Below are 15736 nucleotides of genomic sequence, written 5' to 3'. Positions count from 1 at the left end.
CTCAGTGGAGATAAACGCTCAAAGACCTAGGAAAGCAAGATTGAAGTGGTGTTCAGAAAAGGGCAGGCCCCGAAAGCTCCAGGGAACAGGACTGGAGCGTGGTCCTCCTGGCTTGATCAGGGTAGAAGGGACCTTGCGCCTGGCTTTCCCACTGCACATTAGATCAGGAACTAGGACGTGCCTGACCCTGTTTCCCCTACACTCTGCTCTCTTTGGCAGGCAGTAAAATACATCCACAGAAGTCAGCATCTGATTGGATCTGGGGACTCTCCTGGGAATTTCCAACTGGACATTGATATTTCGGGGTTAATCTTCACGCATCACCCCTGTTTTAGCCGAGAGCATGTGTTGGCAGCCAAGCTGGCCCAGTTGTATGACCAGTACCTCGCAAGACGCCAGAGGAACAAGGCAAAATTTCTCACTGATAAGGTACCTGTGATCTCTTGCGTGCCAATTGTTGATGGGGTTGGTTCTCCCGAGGAGCCCAAACAACACAAACACCTGTCAGGAGCAAACGCTCACATGCCTCCTTCATGTTCCCTCTGTCTAGGATGTGATGTGTTGTCCTACCTAGAGGCACAAGAAAGTCTAGGACAATGTATGTTTAATGTGTGCAAATTCAGTGGCACACGCTTGGCTTAGAGAACCATTTGTGCAAACCGAGCAAATGATCTCACTCACCTCGAATGGGTATTAGATGGAAGATGTGAGGCTACGTCTTGCCTGTGTGATCTCAGAGGCTGAGATGGTTCACAGTTTGAGGATCTCTTGGTCCTCAGAGACATTCTCATCATTGCATATTAATTTCCCCCAGTACGATACCTAAACAAAAGTCAGTTGTCTCAACTGATGCTCAAGGAAATGGCTATCCACATTGGATTTACTTCTAACGTGACACTGTCCCATGGAATATTCATGGATAGTCTTGATTATAGATAATTTTAGTCTTAGGCCCTGTTCTTAAAAACTTACTGCCCAAATAAGAGATACGGCCAGAATGCCTGCTCTTATGAGTCTGTAATTTTATGTTCTGTATCGCAAGAATATCATTCTGTGTCCAGACTTCAGAAGAGACTCCTTCTCCCTTGAAAGAAAATTTGTTTATGAGACACTAGAGTAAAGAAGTACCTGTCGTGAGCAGATGGGTCTGGACCACAGAACAAGAATGGACACACACAGTCCAAGAGGGAGGGGACATATGTGTATCTGTGGCTGAGATGGCAGAAATCAGCGCAAAATTGTAAGCAATTATTCTCCAATTAAAAATAAATAAACTACACAAGTAAAGACTAGAGGCAATATTTCTGTCAAAGTTCACTTCGGCGGAAACGTGGAGATGTCTGAGTGCTTGCACATCCCTTGCGTCATCCTAAATGAGGCCTGTCTGAGGTTGCAGGCATCATCTTACCCTGGAGAAATGGGTGGGTCCAAGCACATCAGTTGTGGTGAGGAGTAGAGCTTCTAACTCAAAACTTCAATCCACATTTCTTTAAGCTCCATGCTCTAAGAAATGCTGTTCAGATGGGCCTTAATCCAGCAAAAACTCCTAAGACTCTTGAAGCAACCCCCAAAACCATCAATGAATATAAATCTGAGATTCGGTGAGTAAAGTCTGTGATTATAACTGCTGCTTTTTTCCCTGTACTTGTTGAGAGTTTATTTTTTCAGTTTTTCCTGAATGCACTGAATACATTACAGCCAAATGGGCTTCCCAGGTGACGCTAGTGGTAAAGAATCTGCCTGCAGTGCAGGAGACCCAGGTTTGATGCCTGGATGGGGAAGATCTCCTGGAGAAGGAAGTAGCTGCCCACTCCAGTATTCTTGCCTGGAGAATTCCATGGACAGTGGAGCCTGGTGGGCTACGGTCCATGGAGTCGCAGAGAGTTGGACACAACTGAGCAATGAGCACTTTCACTGTCAAATGAAATAATGAGATATGTCCATCATATTAACACCAAATTTGAAGCCCAATAAAAGAATGAGGATGAAGGTGGGGGCATGGAGGACTGGGGAAAGTGGTTGGGGGGAGCAGAATATGATAACCTGCACCCTCTGTTGATGTAAACCAATATTACTACAGCCACCACTTCTGAGAGAGTGTCTTGTCCGGAAATGAACAAAGAGTTGAAAAATGCCCATGAGTTAGAACCCTGCAATTCTGCTTAAGACACTCCAAAGAGCTGTGGGTACCTGTACACTGGAGACGTGTGCAAAGGTTCCACAGTATCACTCACAAGAGCAAGAAGCTAGAAATAACCCCACACCAGAGTGAACCCATCAGCTTCAGTCTTAACAATGAACATCCATACTACAGTTAGGGTGACTGAATTAGACCTGCGTGTATCATGGGTAAACTAGTGTGGAATGAAAAAATCCAGTTGGAAGAGGGTACTCGCTGTGTGATACGGGTCATGAAACCTAAAGACCACGTGGAATGACACTCATGTCTTCCAGGTACACACACATCTGTGTCACATAGGGATAGAAAAGACACACAGGCCAGTTTCTTCCTCCAGGGAGGGAAAGAAGGGGATGAATGGAGAGGTCTTCGAACGTAACTCTAAACATTGCAAACAAACAAAAACCCTGAGTAAATGATCACTGAAGACTCAGATGATGGAATTTTTCAGAAATGAAGTGCTTTTTTTTTCAGGCTTTTAAGTTATTTCTTGAAGTACCTTTATTTATTTATTTTTTTAACTTTTTGTTTTATATTAGAGTAAAGGCCTCTCAAGTAAAGAATCTGCCAACCCAGGAGCCGTGGGAGACACCGATGCAGTCACTGGGTTGGGAAGATCCCCTAGAGGAGGAAATGGCAACCCACTCCAGTACTCTTGCCTGGGAAATCCCATGGACAGAGGAGCCTGGAGGCCTACAGTCCGTGGGGTCGCAAAGAGTCAGACACAGCTGAGCAACTGAGCAAGGATGCACGCGTAGCTGATCAACAAGGCTGAGATAGTTTCAGACGCACAGCAGAGGGGCTCAGCCGTGCATATACATGCTTCCGCCCTCCCCCAAACTCCCCTCCCATCCAGGCTGCCACATCACATTGAGCAGAGTCCCCTGTGCGTAGGATCTTGTTGGTTATCCTTTTAAATATAGCGGTGTGTGCATGTCCAACCCGAACTCCCTAGCTGTCCAAAAGGAGTCTTATTCTAGTTCATGGCCTTCTAGCTTTTCTAAGGTCTTCCAAGAGTCCTCAGTCCTGGCTACCCAATAACTAACTGGCTGTTATCTTCCACCATCTTCCTTTTCCATGATACCGATTGAATGAGCTTCAGTCCTTTATCTGTGTGTCTGTCTCTTGAGCTGAACTATAGACTCCTCGAGGACAGGAAGTAAAAGTGTTAGTTACTTTGTCGTGTCCAACTCTTTGCGACCCCATGGACTGTAGCCCTCCAGGCTCCTCGGTCCATGGGATTCTCCAGACAAGAGTACTGGAGTGGGTTGCCATTTCCTTCTCCAGGGGAATCTTCCTGACCCAGGGGTCAAACCTGGGTCTGCGGCATTGCAGGCAGATTCTTTACCGTCTGAACCACCAGGGAAGCCCCTTGAGAACAGACACCTCCTATCTCCTACATGCTTCTGAATCCCCTGGAATGACATCGGGTGCTTGCTCAAGAGGAAAAAAAATTGAATTAATTTATCTACTAACTAAGTAATAGCATAATGAAGCACATTTGGGTTCTGTATTGGGCTATTATTTGTAGAGGGGGCAAAATTAGGCATTAAATAATTCCCAAATACATAAAGTATTATTTTCATTCAATAAGAATGAAAGCATTTTCAAATGATGCCTCTACAAATCAAGCCAAAATTTTGCTAATCTAGTCAGCACCAAAAACTCGCCAAGGCATGTAGTAACATTACTTCATCTCCTAAATGTAGAACTTGTGATTTGTACTAACACAGACAGACTTTAATATACCAGTTGTTAACTGGTTCAGCAACATACTTTCCTATTTACAATAATTTAGTCCTTGAGAACTATATTTACTGGACCCTTTATTTTCACAACTTCAAAGCTGGCTGTTTGTTTAAGACTGCACAATATGAATGAGAATTTTAAGTGGTAATTTAGTCCAATTGAAGTCAGATTCTCCTAGAGAAAGCAAAATTAAATAACCTCTCAAAACAGACCAGCATCCTACTGACTTCAAGTTTGCATTCATGTTTTTGGTTTTCTAGTATGTAAGAAATGTCATAGTTATGAAATTAATTATACAATCACTGCAGTGTTATTAGTTTCTATTTTTAATTTGCAAACACACCTAAATAACTTTAAAATACATATCCATGTATTATATCTCCTAGGCAAACAAGAAAACTGCGTGATGCTGAACAAGAAAAAGATCGAATGTTGCTTAAGACCATCATAAAAGTCTGGAAGGAGATGAAGTCCCTCCGAGAGTTCCAGAGGTTTACAAATACTCCCTTGAAACTTGTTTTGAGAAAGTAAGCTTTTTTCAAACATTGTTTTATTGGTTTATAACATGCACAGAAAATGTATTTGCTGTTATTATTACTCTGTCACTTAATTTCAAGAAACACCTAGGGTGTTGTAAATTATTTTAAGGGAAAAAGTTGACCAGAAAGCCGATGAAGAAGCATATGAAGCAGAAATTCAGGCTGAGATAAGTGAATTGCTGGAGGAGGACATGGAAGAGTATGAACAGAAGATGGAAGCGTACAGAGCCACACAGCAGCAGTGGAAAGCCTGGAAGAAAGCCCAGGTCTGTGAACAGCCTTGAACAGAACTGCCCTGGAGGACAGGGGCGTCTGGGTGGAGGCAGCTTGGGACAGGGGGAGGGAAACTGGGCAGGCAGACTGGGGTCCCCTGCTCGCTCTTCTCTGCCTCCCCCTGGCCCTCTCACTGGGGCACAAAAGGATGAGAGGGCGAACTGGTTGATGCAGTTGTTGAAAATGTCACCCAGCCAGCAGATACCAGAGCAAGCTTTTTCCAAAAACAGGTCTCTGTATCAGGCTGTGGCTATCTGAGGGAGCAAATAAAGTAAAACACAGTAATCACTCATGAATGTATTGAGCGCTGTGCTAAGCCTTGTACACACCTTATACCATTGAATGTAGGGTATTGGTGCTTCTGGGTTTCTGTCAGAAAATTGTGTAACTTTGTGCACATGTCCCTGCAAAACTGAATCCAGGGACAATAAGTAAAAGACCACGGTGTGTAACAGGCCTAAGTTCATCCACCTCAGTTCAACTGACTCACATTTCTTCCTTTTCGTGGTTAAGTAATAGTCCTTTGTATACATGTACCACAACATCTTGTTTTTTGTTGTGTTTTTTTGGATATTTTACCACAACATCTTTATCTATTCATCTGTTGATGGTCATTTAGGTTGCTTTCATGTCCTGGCTATTGTAAATAGTGATGCAGTGAACATTAGGGTACATGAGGGGTAGGAAGGAGGCCCAAGAGGAAGGGGATATATGCATGTATATATATACTTACAGTTGATTTGCATTGTTATGTGGCAGAAACCAAAACCAAACTGTAAAACGATTGTCCTCCAATTAAAAGTAAAAATTAAAAAAAGATCAGGGGGACCTGCAGGGCCAGTTCTGCTCACAAGCCTTACTTTAATTTCAAGATGCATCCTTGGTCTTTAGAACTGATCACATGAATAACCAACTTCTTTAAGCTCTCTGTAGGGACCAGGCACTGTGATAAGTGCTTTCCAGGCGTGATCTGATTTCAACAGCTCTGGGGAAAAAAAAAAACTCTTATGATTGTTCCCATTTTGTGGATGAGAAAACTGAGGCACAGGGAGGTCAGATGGCTTCGTGAGCTGCCCAAGTGCACACAACTGATTGGGGTGAAGCTGGGTTTGCATCCCAGGCCTGTCTGATCCTGAAGACTGCTTTTCAAAGAAATTCCAAAATTTCTGCTTGAGATAAGTTTGCCTCTTACCCAACAGAGGGCCAGAAAGAAGAAAAAGAAACAGGAAGTCGAAGAACACCCCGCCGATGAGGAGAGGGAGGAGCCAGGCCCCGGGGAGGAGCCTGAGAAACCCGTCCCTCCCGAGCCCGTGGACAGGGCCGTGATAGAGCAGCAGGTGAGAGAGAGAGCAGCCCAGAGCCGGAGGAGGCCGGGGGAGCCCACGCTGGTCCCAGAGCTGAGCCTGGCAGGGAGCGTGACTCCCAACGACCTGTGTCCCAGGTGAGCAGATGCCCCAGCCGTGAATGGGGCGGACATGTGACGCGCACACACACATATGCACCAAGTGGAGTATGCGTCACCTGGCCAACATGGAATGACCAGGAGAATCCTAAACTCTCTATAGCCATATAGTAGCGTGGACCGTAAGCCACTGCAGGTGTTTGTCCAGATTTTGGCGATTCCCTATGATTCACCCACCCGGTGCATCCCCACTGGCCCCACGGGAGCTCCCCACCTGAAGCTGCCCGTGAGGAATGATCTGCACAGTGCCTGCCCGCACGGCTTCTGCTTTGGAGCCTTTATCCATCCTTTCTGATCACTGCTAGCACATGCCCTCTCCCTGGCAAAGTGGATTCCTACCCACTGTACCACCAGCGAAGTCCCCATGGTATGTCTTTTAAAGGGAAAACTTAGGTTTGATTTTACAGTCTTTGATGATGAGTCCCATTTTGACCAAAAATGTATATCTCCATCTGATTTCTGAGTTTTCACTGGGTTTGGGGACTATAAACCAGGTTTCCTTGAGTCAGTGATTATAATCCACCCCCTTCATCAGGCCATCAGCTGAGGGGGCCATGCAGAAGAAGGAGGTGTTTCAGGTCTGTCACTGGCATGAGGTTATTGGAAATAAGCTTTTTAAAAAACTCAGAGTGAAGTCTTTGGGGGTCTTGGATACTTCTTGAGATGGTGTCAAATGTTTTTTTTTTTTTTAATTTTTTTATTAGTTGGAGGCTAATTACTTCACAACATTTCAGTGGGTTTTGTCATACATTGATATGAATCAGCCATAGATTTACACTTATTCCCCATCCCGATCCCCCCTCCCACCTCCCTCTCCACCCGATTCCTCTGGGTCTTCCCAGTGTACCAGGCCCGAGCACTTGTCTCATGCATCCCACCTGGGCTGGTGATTTGTTTCACCATAGATAGTATACATGCTGTTCTTTTGAAACATCCCACCCTCACCTTCTCCCACAGAGTTCAAAAGTCTGTTCTGTATTTCTGTGTCTCTTTTTCTGTTTTGCATATAGGGTTATCGTTACCATCTTTCTAAATTCCATATATATGTGTTAGTATGCTGTAATGTTCTTTATCTTTCTGGCTTACTTCACTCTGTATAAGGGGCTCCAGTTTCATCCATCTCATTAGGACTGATTCAAATGAATTCTTTTTAATGGCTGAGTAATATTCCATGGTGTATATGTACCACAGCTTCCTTATCCATTCATCTGCTGATGGGCATCTAGGTTGCTTCCATGTCCTGGCTATTATAAACAGTGCTGCGATGAACATTGGGGTGCACGTGTCTCTTTCAGATCTGGTTTCCTCAGTGTGTATGCCCAGAAGTGGTATTGCTGGGTCATTCAAATGTTTTTTATAGGAAAAATAATTGAGCAATTTCACAACTGGAATGGGCCTAAATTCAGTTCAGTTCAGTCATTCAGTCGTGTCCGCCTCTTTTTGACCCCATGGACTGCAGTGCACCGGGCTTCCCTGTCCATCACCAACTCCCAGAGTTTGCTCAAAACTCATGTCCATCGAGGCCTACATTATAGAGATGTAAAAAGTTAAACCCACTCTCCCAGTTTAATGAGTACAGAATTTCTATTTGGGATGATGAGAGCATTCTAGAGAAGGATAGTGGTATTGGTCACATCACATTGCAAATGTACTTAAGGGCACCAAATGGTTTGCTTAAATAATGTTAACATGGTAAGTATTATGCTGTGTGTATATATATAGCCATAATATTAAAAAATAACACTCAAAAAACCCTGAGTATGTTTTGGATTTTTCTGCTCTCACCTTTTCGAATCCTTAACAGAGTGAGTTACTATTGACTTAAGCAATAAGTGGCATTTGGAGTGAGCATCTCTACAAATAAATAAGTAGACTTAAAGAACACTCTTGAAGGTGTTGACTTTTATTTTTTTAACTTCCTGGCTATAAGAATGATATGCTTGCTAGGATATCTCCTGTCTTCTACTGAGATTCAAATGACCTTTAAAAATAAGGAACTTTTCTTAGTTCCCTACAGCCAAAGAGCAGTGACTCACCGTCGGAAACTGTTAAGAAAAAGTTTGGATTTTGGAAAAGCTGACTTGACCCAACTGCTACAATATGCTCTGATATTTTTTTAGGATAAAACATCACATCCAAACATAAACCACTAGTAGCTTTTATGGTCTGAATTCAGTCCATTTGACAAATAATGTGATTCTTTTTACTTAAACTGCTGGATGCAAACATAAGGCTTACTTGGAAAAAAATTTAAAAGACTGTAGCACAGCGATGCTTGGACCACAGTTCTAAGTCACCTGTAGGCTTTCCAGTACCTCTTATTTCACATCACATGTACTATTATATCAAGCCCTGCAAGACCTGTGGCTGCCTTGGCTCAGTGAAGACTGAAGCAACTGGAGCGTCACCTCCAGGGTATCCTCCTCTGCTCACACCCTTGTGTCAGCCACTCCGCTTACACTTAGTACACGAATACTGACCCGCCTGCGGATGGTCTCACTCTGCAGGGTGGAGGTCTTGCGAAGGGAAGACGTCAAGAGACGCTCGCTGTTCCTAAAGGTGACCTTCAACAACAAGGAGGTGTCCAGGACAGAGAGCCGGCCGCTCGGGGCGGACTTCCGAGTTCACTTTGGACAGATTTTCAATTTGCAAATATTCAACTGGCCGGAGAGTTTAACGTTGCAGGTACCTTTTTAAAATTTTCTCTCCAGTTTTTAAAATTAATTTTTATTGGACTATGGTTGCGTTATAATGTCGTGTTAGTTTCTACTGTATAGAAAAGTGAATCAGCTCTATGTATACATGTTAGCCCCTTTTTCGGATTTCCTTCCCCTTTAGGTCACTGAAGAACATTGAGTAGAGTTTCCTGTGCTATACAGTAGGTTCTCATTAGCTCTATCTTATACATAGTAGCAATAGTATATGGGCTTCCCAGGTGGCTCAGTGGGTAAAAGCCCACTTGCCAAAGCAGGATACATAAGAGATGTGGATTTGATCCCTGGGTCAAGATCTGCTGGAGGAGGGCGTGGCAACCCACAGCAGTATTCCTGCCTGGGAAGCCCCGTGGACAGAGGAGCCGGTGGGCTACGGTCCACGGGGTCGCAAAGAGTCAGACAACTGAAGTGACTGTGCACACACGCCTCAATAGTGTATATATATATATCAGTCCCAATCTCCAATTTTTCCCACCCCATATTTTAATTACAGTCGCTGTCCCAAGAACTTTTGCTCATCACAGGTGCAAGATGGTTTTAAATTGTCCATTGGTTACACTAGTGTCCTGATAGATTCTCAAAGGCAATAGAAGGTCGAGGCACGTCTTAAGGTCTTGGCAGAAAAGATCTGTTACCCTGCTTGGCTCCCAAAAATGTTGGCAGAGTAACTGACCACAGTGCTCAAGTGTGTGTCTCAGGACAAGATGTGGGGGTAAGGGAGCAGGGAGAGTAGAGAGGTCTCTGGCTCATTCATCAGAGAACTTCAACCTCATGCCGTACCAAGATTCTGACATAATATACCAGAGAAATCAATTTCTGTCATCACAGATCATTTTAATAGGGGTGGTGGTACAGATGCTAGGATCCCCCCAAAATAAATCAAACTCCCAGCTAGCCTAAAGGCCAGCATTAGCAATATATTTATTTGTGTCTGTTATCGTTTTCTAAAGCTGCCATAACTAAGCACCACAAATCTGGTGACTTAAGGCAACAGACATTTACTCTTTCACAGTTCTGAAGGCCCTGAAGTCTGAGATCCAGGTGTCCGTGGGGCCATGCTCTCTCCAGAAGCTCTAGAGAAGAAACTTTCCTGCCTCTGCGGCTCCTGGTGGCCCCAGGTGTTCCTTGGCTTGTGGCAGCGTCCCTCCAAACAATGCCTCCATCTCCACGTGGCCTTCTCCTGTCTGTGTGTCCTTTTTTGTCTCTTACGAGGACACTCCTCTTGGATTTAGGACTCACCCTAATCCAGTATGAGTTCATCTGGATCTTTAACTAATTATACCTGGAAAGACTATTTTTTCCCAACTAAGGTCACATTCTGTGATCCCAGGTAGACATAAATTTTTACAGGACACAATTCAACCCACTGGGCTTCCCTGGTAGTTCAGTGGAATCTACCTGCAATGCACGAAATGCAGGTTCAATCCCTGGGTCAGGAAGATCCCCTGGAGGAGGAGATGGCAACCCACTCCAGTATTCTTGCCTCAGGAATCCCATAGACAGAGAAGCCTCGTGAGCTACAGTCCATGTGGTTGCAAAGAGTGGGACACAATTTAGTGATGAAACAACAGAAATGAAAAACAAGACAAAGTCAACCCACTTCAATGTCTGAGGCTTGCTGGTCTTCTGGCAAAGCCTCTCATGTTGCTGACAGATTCTGTTTCATGATCCTAATAGGCACGTTAATTAGGCTTGCAAATACACAGCACATGTACTGTTGTCTGCCATCTACCACCCATGCAGAAATCACTAATCCTTATCCACCACTTGTTCAGAAATTTCTTTTTTTTAAATTGGAGGGTAATTTACAATGTTATGTTAGTTTCTGCTGTACATCAACGTGAATCAGCTCTTTGTATACACATATCCCCTCTTTCTTGAGCCTTCCTCCCAGCCCCTCATCCCACCCATCTTCACTATCACATAGCACTGGGCTGAGCCCCCTGTATTATGCAGCATAGCTATTCCCCCAGGCTATCCGTTTTACATATGGTAATATATGTTTGTTGATGCCACTCTCTGAATTTGTCCCTTCGTCCCACCCTCTCCTTCCCCCACTGTGTCCCCAAGTCGGCTGTCTACACCTGTGTCTCTCTTCCTGCCCTGCAAATAGGTTCTTCAGTACCATTTTTCTAGATTTTATATACATGTGTTAATATACAATATTAGTTTTTCTCTTTCTGACTTACTACCCTGTGCAGCAGACCTAGGTTCATCACCTCACTACAACTGACTCAGAAATTTCTCATTCTTGTCCACCACCCTTGCCAGAAATGACAGCTGAACATGCTTATTTTCCCCCACTGAGCCTGGATATAACTTCAGACTCCTCCTCAACATGGTACTCCAGGCAGCCAATATTTATCATTGTAATTGACATTAAGTCCACAAATACAATTACAGCTGTGTAGTTATTAAAATATTTTTGTATTTCTCTACTTAATGATTGAGTACTGGTTACAGGTACAATTAATTGAGAGAATATTGTATTTTGACTGCCTAGAAATAATATTGTACCATTTGGAAATTTTCCATATGATTGCAAGTTTTATATAAGGGAAGGCTCAACAATTACCGGCAACTTCAGGAGGGTAAAAAAAAATCACCTTAAGAGCATCTGTTTATGCCAGTGCTATCAAATGCTTAACTTTAGAGGGTAACGTGCTTCAGAAAAGGTTCCGAGACTCTCAGAAATGATCATGTATCCCTTGATGACTCAACACCAAATTGCTTAATCATGGAGAGCCAGCTGAGGGTCTGATGCTGAGCCAGGAGTTTAGGGGAACGTTGGAAGCCGTTTATAAAGAGAATGTGTATGGCCCTGCCTGCGGGAGCTTTAAATCCAGCTGGGAGATGAGAGAGACAACTATTGGGGTGGCCAAAAAGTTCATGTTCATTCAGGTTTTTCCATACGATGTTACAAAAAACCCAAACGAACCTTTTGATCAACCCAGTTCAAAGAAATAACACCAAGCAGAGTATGGATACACAGGGTATGGAAGGGAACAGTGTCCACGGTGATGTTTGATTTTTTTTTTTTTTGCATGTTTCGAACCACAGGACTCAGTGTTTCCTAGCCAGGCTTGAGATCGGCTGCCAGGGCAACCCTACAAAGCAGAAGATCAGTCCACCCAGAAAGCCCAGGAGGGAGGGGATGAGGCTGGGGACCCACAGAGGAAATGGGAGGAAGGAATTAATTAAAGCAGCACTGCAGCTTGAGGGTTTCCCAGGCGGCGCTAGTGGTAAAGAATACTCCTGACAATACAGGAGACATAAGAGACACGGGTTCAATCCCTGGATTGGAACGACCCCCTGGAAGAGGGCGTGGAAACCTATTCCAGTTATTCTTGCCTGGAGAAGCCCATGGACCGAGAAGGCTGGCGGGCTACAGTCCATGGGGTAACAAAGAGTCAGACACGACTGAAGCGACTCAGCACGCACACACAAAGTCTTGAAAGAAGGGATTGGCGGGACTTGATGATGGCTTGATTTGTTGTCATTGTTCATTCATTAAGTTGAGTCTGACTCTTTGCGACCCCATAGACTGTAACCCACCAGGCTCCTTTGTCCATGGGGTTTTTCAGGCAAGAATACTGGAGTGGGTTGCCATTTCCTTCTCCAGGGGATCTTCCTAGACCAGGGATTGAACCCGCCTTTCCTGCATTGACAGGCGGACTCTGTACCACTGAGCCACCTGGGAAGCCTGTGATGGTTTGACTAGAGAGAGTAAAAAGAAAGAGCGTCAGAGTTGGTCCCAGGTGAAGAGTGAGATGGGACCTCACAGGATGGAAGCTGAAGCGGGACCAGAGTCCTTCCAGAAAGGTCTCGAAACTTCTGGATTCTGAAGTCTTTCCAAAATAAATGCTTCTTCTTGTTGTTCAGCTGCTCAGTCATATCCCACTCTCCTGGTCTTTCCCAAAAATGAAGTTTGACTTAGAAATAGAGAAAGCTTTGTGATAATGACCTTCACTCCTTTATCATGCACACCTGTCATGCCACCCCATACTCATCAACCTGACTCCCCAAAACTAACAACAGTTGTGTAATATTGCTGGGTGACTTTTATGCATCTTAGCGTTATTGGTTTTTTTCCTTATGAATCAGTCTTGTTGAGCTTTTATATTCCTGGCACGTGGACTGAGATAGGGAACTTTCCTTTTAACTCAGCTGACAGTCACTTGACTCTCTCTTCCAGAGTCTCTCCTGGTTTCTCTGGCTTTTCTGTTAGAACCGCACTCTCGGGGTGGGGACACCAGTCCTATTTGGAGATGTGTCCTGGATGACCTTCCTTCGTCTCCCCGGGACGAGGGGGAGAGAGAGTGAAATACCCAGAGGAGGCTTCCTCCCAGAAGCTCAGCAGGGAAGGGATCGGGGGTGGACAGGGGACCATGGTTTACTTTAGGGTGTGGTTGATTGGAGCACGTTTGTCAGCTGTGGGAAAAGTGGCCAGCCCAGAAAAGATTGATGACTTGGAAAATAAAAGGGAAAACTGGAAGGAGCGGGTGGGAGAGGGGAGGGAAAGAGAGTGGGAGTGTTGAGAGATGATGGGATGGAGTATCACAAGTGCGCCAATCAACCACACCCTAAAGTAAACCTGTCAACCCCCGATCTGTTCCCCTCCTTCCCTTCCCTGCTGAGCTTCTGGAAGGAAGCCTCCTCTGGGTATCTCCATTCCCTCTCCCCCTCGTCCCAGGGAGACAGAGGAGGGTCATCCAGGGCACATCTCCAAATAGGACAGTTGTCCCCACCCCAAGAGTGCGGTTCTAACAGAAAAGCCAGAGAAACCAGGATATTAATGAACCTGTAGTATCCCATAGGTTCATGAGAGGTGAATCAAGACAGACTAGCGGGACGTTCCTGGTGGCCCAGTGGTTAAGATTTCGCCTTCCAGTGCAGGGGCTGGGTGTTCGAACCCTGGTCGGGGAGCTAAGGTCCCACATGCCTTACATCCAAAAAAAAAAAACCAGAAAACAGAAACAAGATTGTAACAAATTCAAAAATGATCCACATCAAAAAAAACTCTTTAAAAAAATAATACAGAATAGGAAGCTCCTTTGAGTTGGGGGTGATGACAGAGAGGAGGGCAGGCCTCGGTCGCCCAGAGTCTTTTCAGGGAAGGAGGGGAGTCTCTGGGCGCAGGAGTAAACAATGTTTGATCCAACACTGAGGGGAAGTGGGGACATCAGCCTAACAGACTGAACCACGGCGTCCCCGGGGCTGAGATCTCAGGGCGGCCCCCGGTACCAGATCCACCGCTAGCACGTGAAAGCTAAGCCGTGCAGTGTTCTGTTTTGCTTTGCTTAGGTTTTAAGACCAGAGAATCACGACTTAAGACCGTGCAATATAAACTACTTCACGATGGACTCTTCTTTCATCTGTCTTAATGCCCCTACATTTTTCTAAGATTTGGCTTGTTGACACTATCCTAAGCACTGTTGTTAGCAGGTAAATTTGCACCAGAATGTTGACTTAAAGCCAACCTCATTCCAAATGCAGCAGAACTTAATAATAATCTCACAGAGTCCCAATTTGGTAGCAGTTGATCTAATTGCTATTCTGAATTCACTGCTGCCTTTTTTTTTTTTAATACAACAGGAATTTTTGAACCATTGAACGTAAATCAAATTATATTTCCTGTCTTGTTTCTTCATTAACATTTCACCTTCAAGCAGACACACACAAACACTCATTTTGCTTAGAGCAGTGCTTCTCAGTGAAGATAACACTGCGCCCCTGGGGGACATCTGGCAATGCCTGGTGACATTTTAATTATTACAGGTGGTGAGGAGCTGCTGGCACCTCAGTAAGCAGAAGCCAGCGATGCTGGTGAACACTATACAATGCACACCCACCACAGCAAAGAGTTGTCCAGCTGCAAAGTCAGTCGTGCTGAAGCTGAGAACCCCTGACGTAGAAAGAAAACAAAATTTCAACTTAATTATACAGAAAGCAACTTACAAATATTTATAAAGCCCAATGACTCAATGGACATGAGTTTAAGCAAGTTCTGGGAGTTGGTGATGGACAGGGAAGCCAGGCATGCTGGCGTCCATGGGGTCCCAAAGAGTCGGACACAACTGAACGACTGAACTGCACTGATGAAGCCCAAAGTGTCCACTCTCTGATTTTTAAAAATAGCATTCTATTCTAGCATTAAATAGAAAATAGACTGCGCAGAAAAAGACTGCGATTTTAAAAATATAGGGAGTCTTGAAAAGACAGATCTTACATATTAAAGTTTAATGTAAATAAAAGAAAGTCTTATTTTACAAAGCTTTTGTTGTTGTTGTTGTTTAGTCAGTAAGTTGTGTCTGAGTCTTTTGAGACCCCATGCACTGTAGCCTGCCTAGTTCCTCTGTCCATAGAATTCTCCAGGCAAGAATACTGGCGTGAGTAGCCATTTCATTTTCCAAAAGATCTTCCTGACCCAGGGACCCAACCTGGATCTCCTGCATTGCGGGTAGATTCGTTACTGTCAGAGCAAGCAGGGAAGCCCAAGAGTAGTTAGAGATACAAAGTCAGGAAAGGTTTAACTAAATGCTTAATACTGCATTTATGTCACCTTCTGAAGCATTTTACCAGCATAAATGGTATTTTCTGACTGTTGGTATGGTTTCTATCCCCTTAACTTGAAGTAATAGCAAACTTGTATTAGTCCCTCATGTTTTTAAGCATTTGAAACAATGTAGTTTGTTTTTTACCTCCTTATTTTTGGGTACCCGGAAATATAGATGATTTAACTCTAAATATGGACTATGCCATAACATTCCTATAGATTCTCAGAAGCTTAATGTCTTCCTTGATAAAAAACTAGGGTGTC

General features: G+C 44.3%; 1 protein-coding gene across 7 annotated transcripts in view; it reads left to right on the top strand.

The window, feature by feature from the left end:
• Window positions 1–15736, top strand: part of CC2D2A (coiled-coil and C2 domain containing 2A) — a 125440-nt gene that overhangs the window by 53129 nt on the left and 56575 nt on the right. For all 7 annotated transcript variants that reach the window (XM_043906160.1, XM_043906155.1, XM_043906156.1 and 4 more), the window contains 6 exons: window positions 220–429; window positions 1495–1601; window positions 4315–4455; window positions 4577–4733; window positions 5940–6181; window positions 8710–8887. In XM_043906160.1, coding sequence (XP_043762095.1) covers window positions 220–429; window positions 1495–1601; window positions 4315–4455; window positions 4577–4733; window positions 5940–6181; window positions 8710–8887 — 1035 coding nt within the window. The remainder of the gene's footprint in view (window positions 1–219; window positions 430–1494; window positions 1602–4314; window positions 4456–4576; window positions 4734–5939; window positions 6182–8709; window positions 8888–15736) is intronic.

Source organism: Cervus elaphus, chromosome 6 (genome assembly GCF_910594005.1).
Source record: "Cervus elaphus chromosome 6, mCerEla1.1, whole genome shotgun sequence".
NCBI classification, from domain to species: domain Eukaryota; kingdom Metazoa; phylum Chordata; class Mammalia; order Artiodactyla; family Cervidae; genus Cervus; species Cervus elaphus.
The sequence above is the reverse complement of the archived record's forward strand: the minus strand, read 5'-3'. Positions and strand labels throughout refer to the sequence as shown.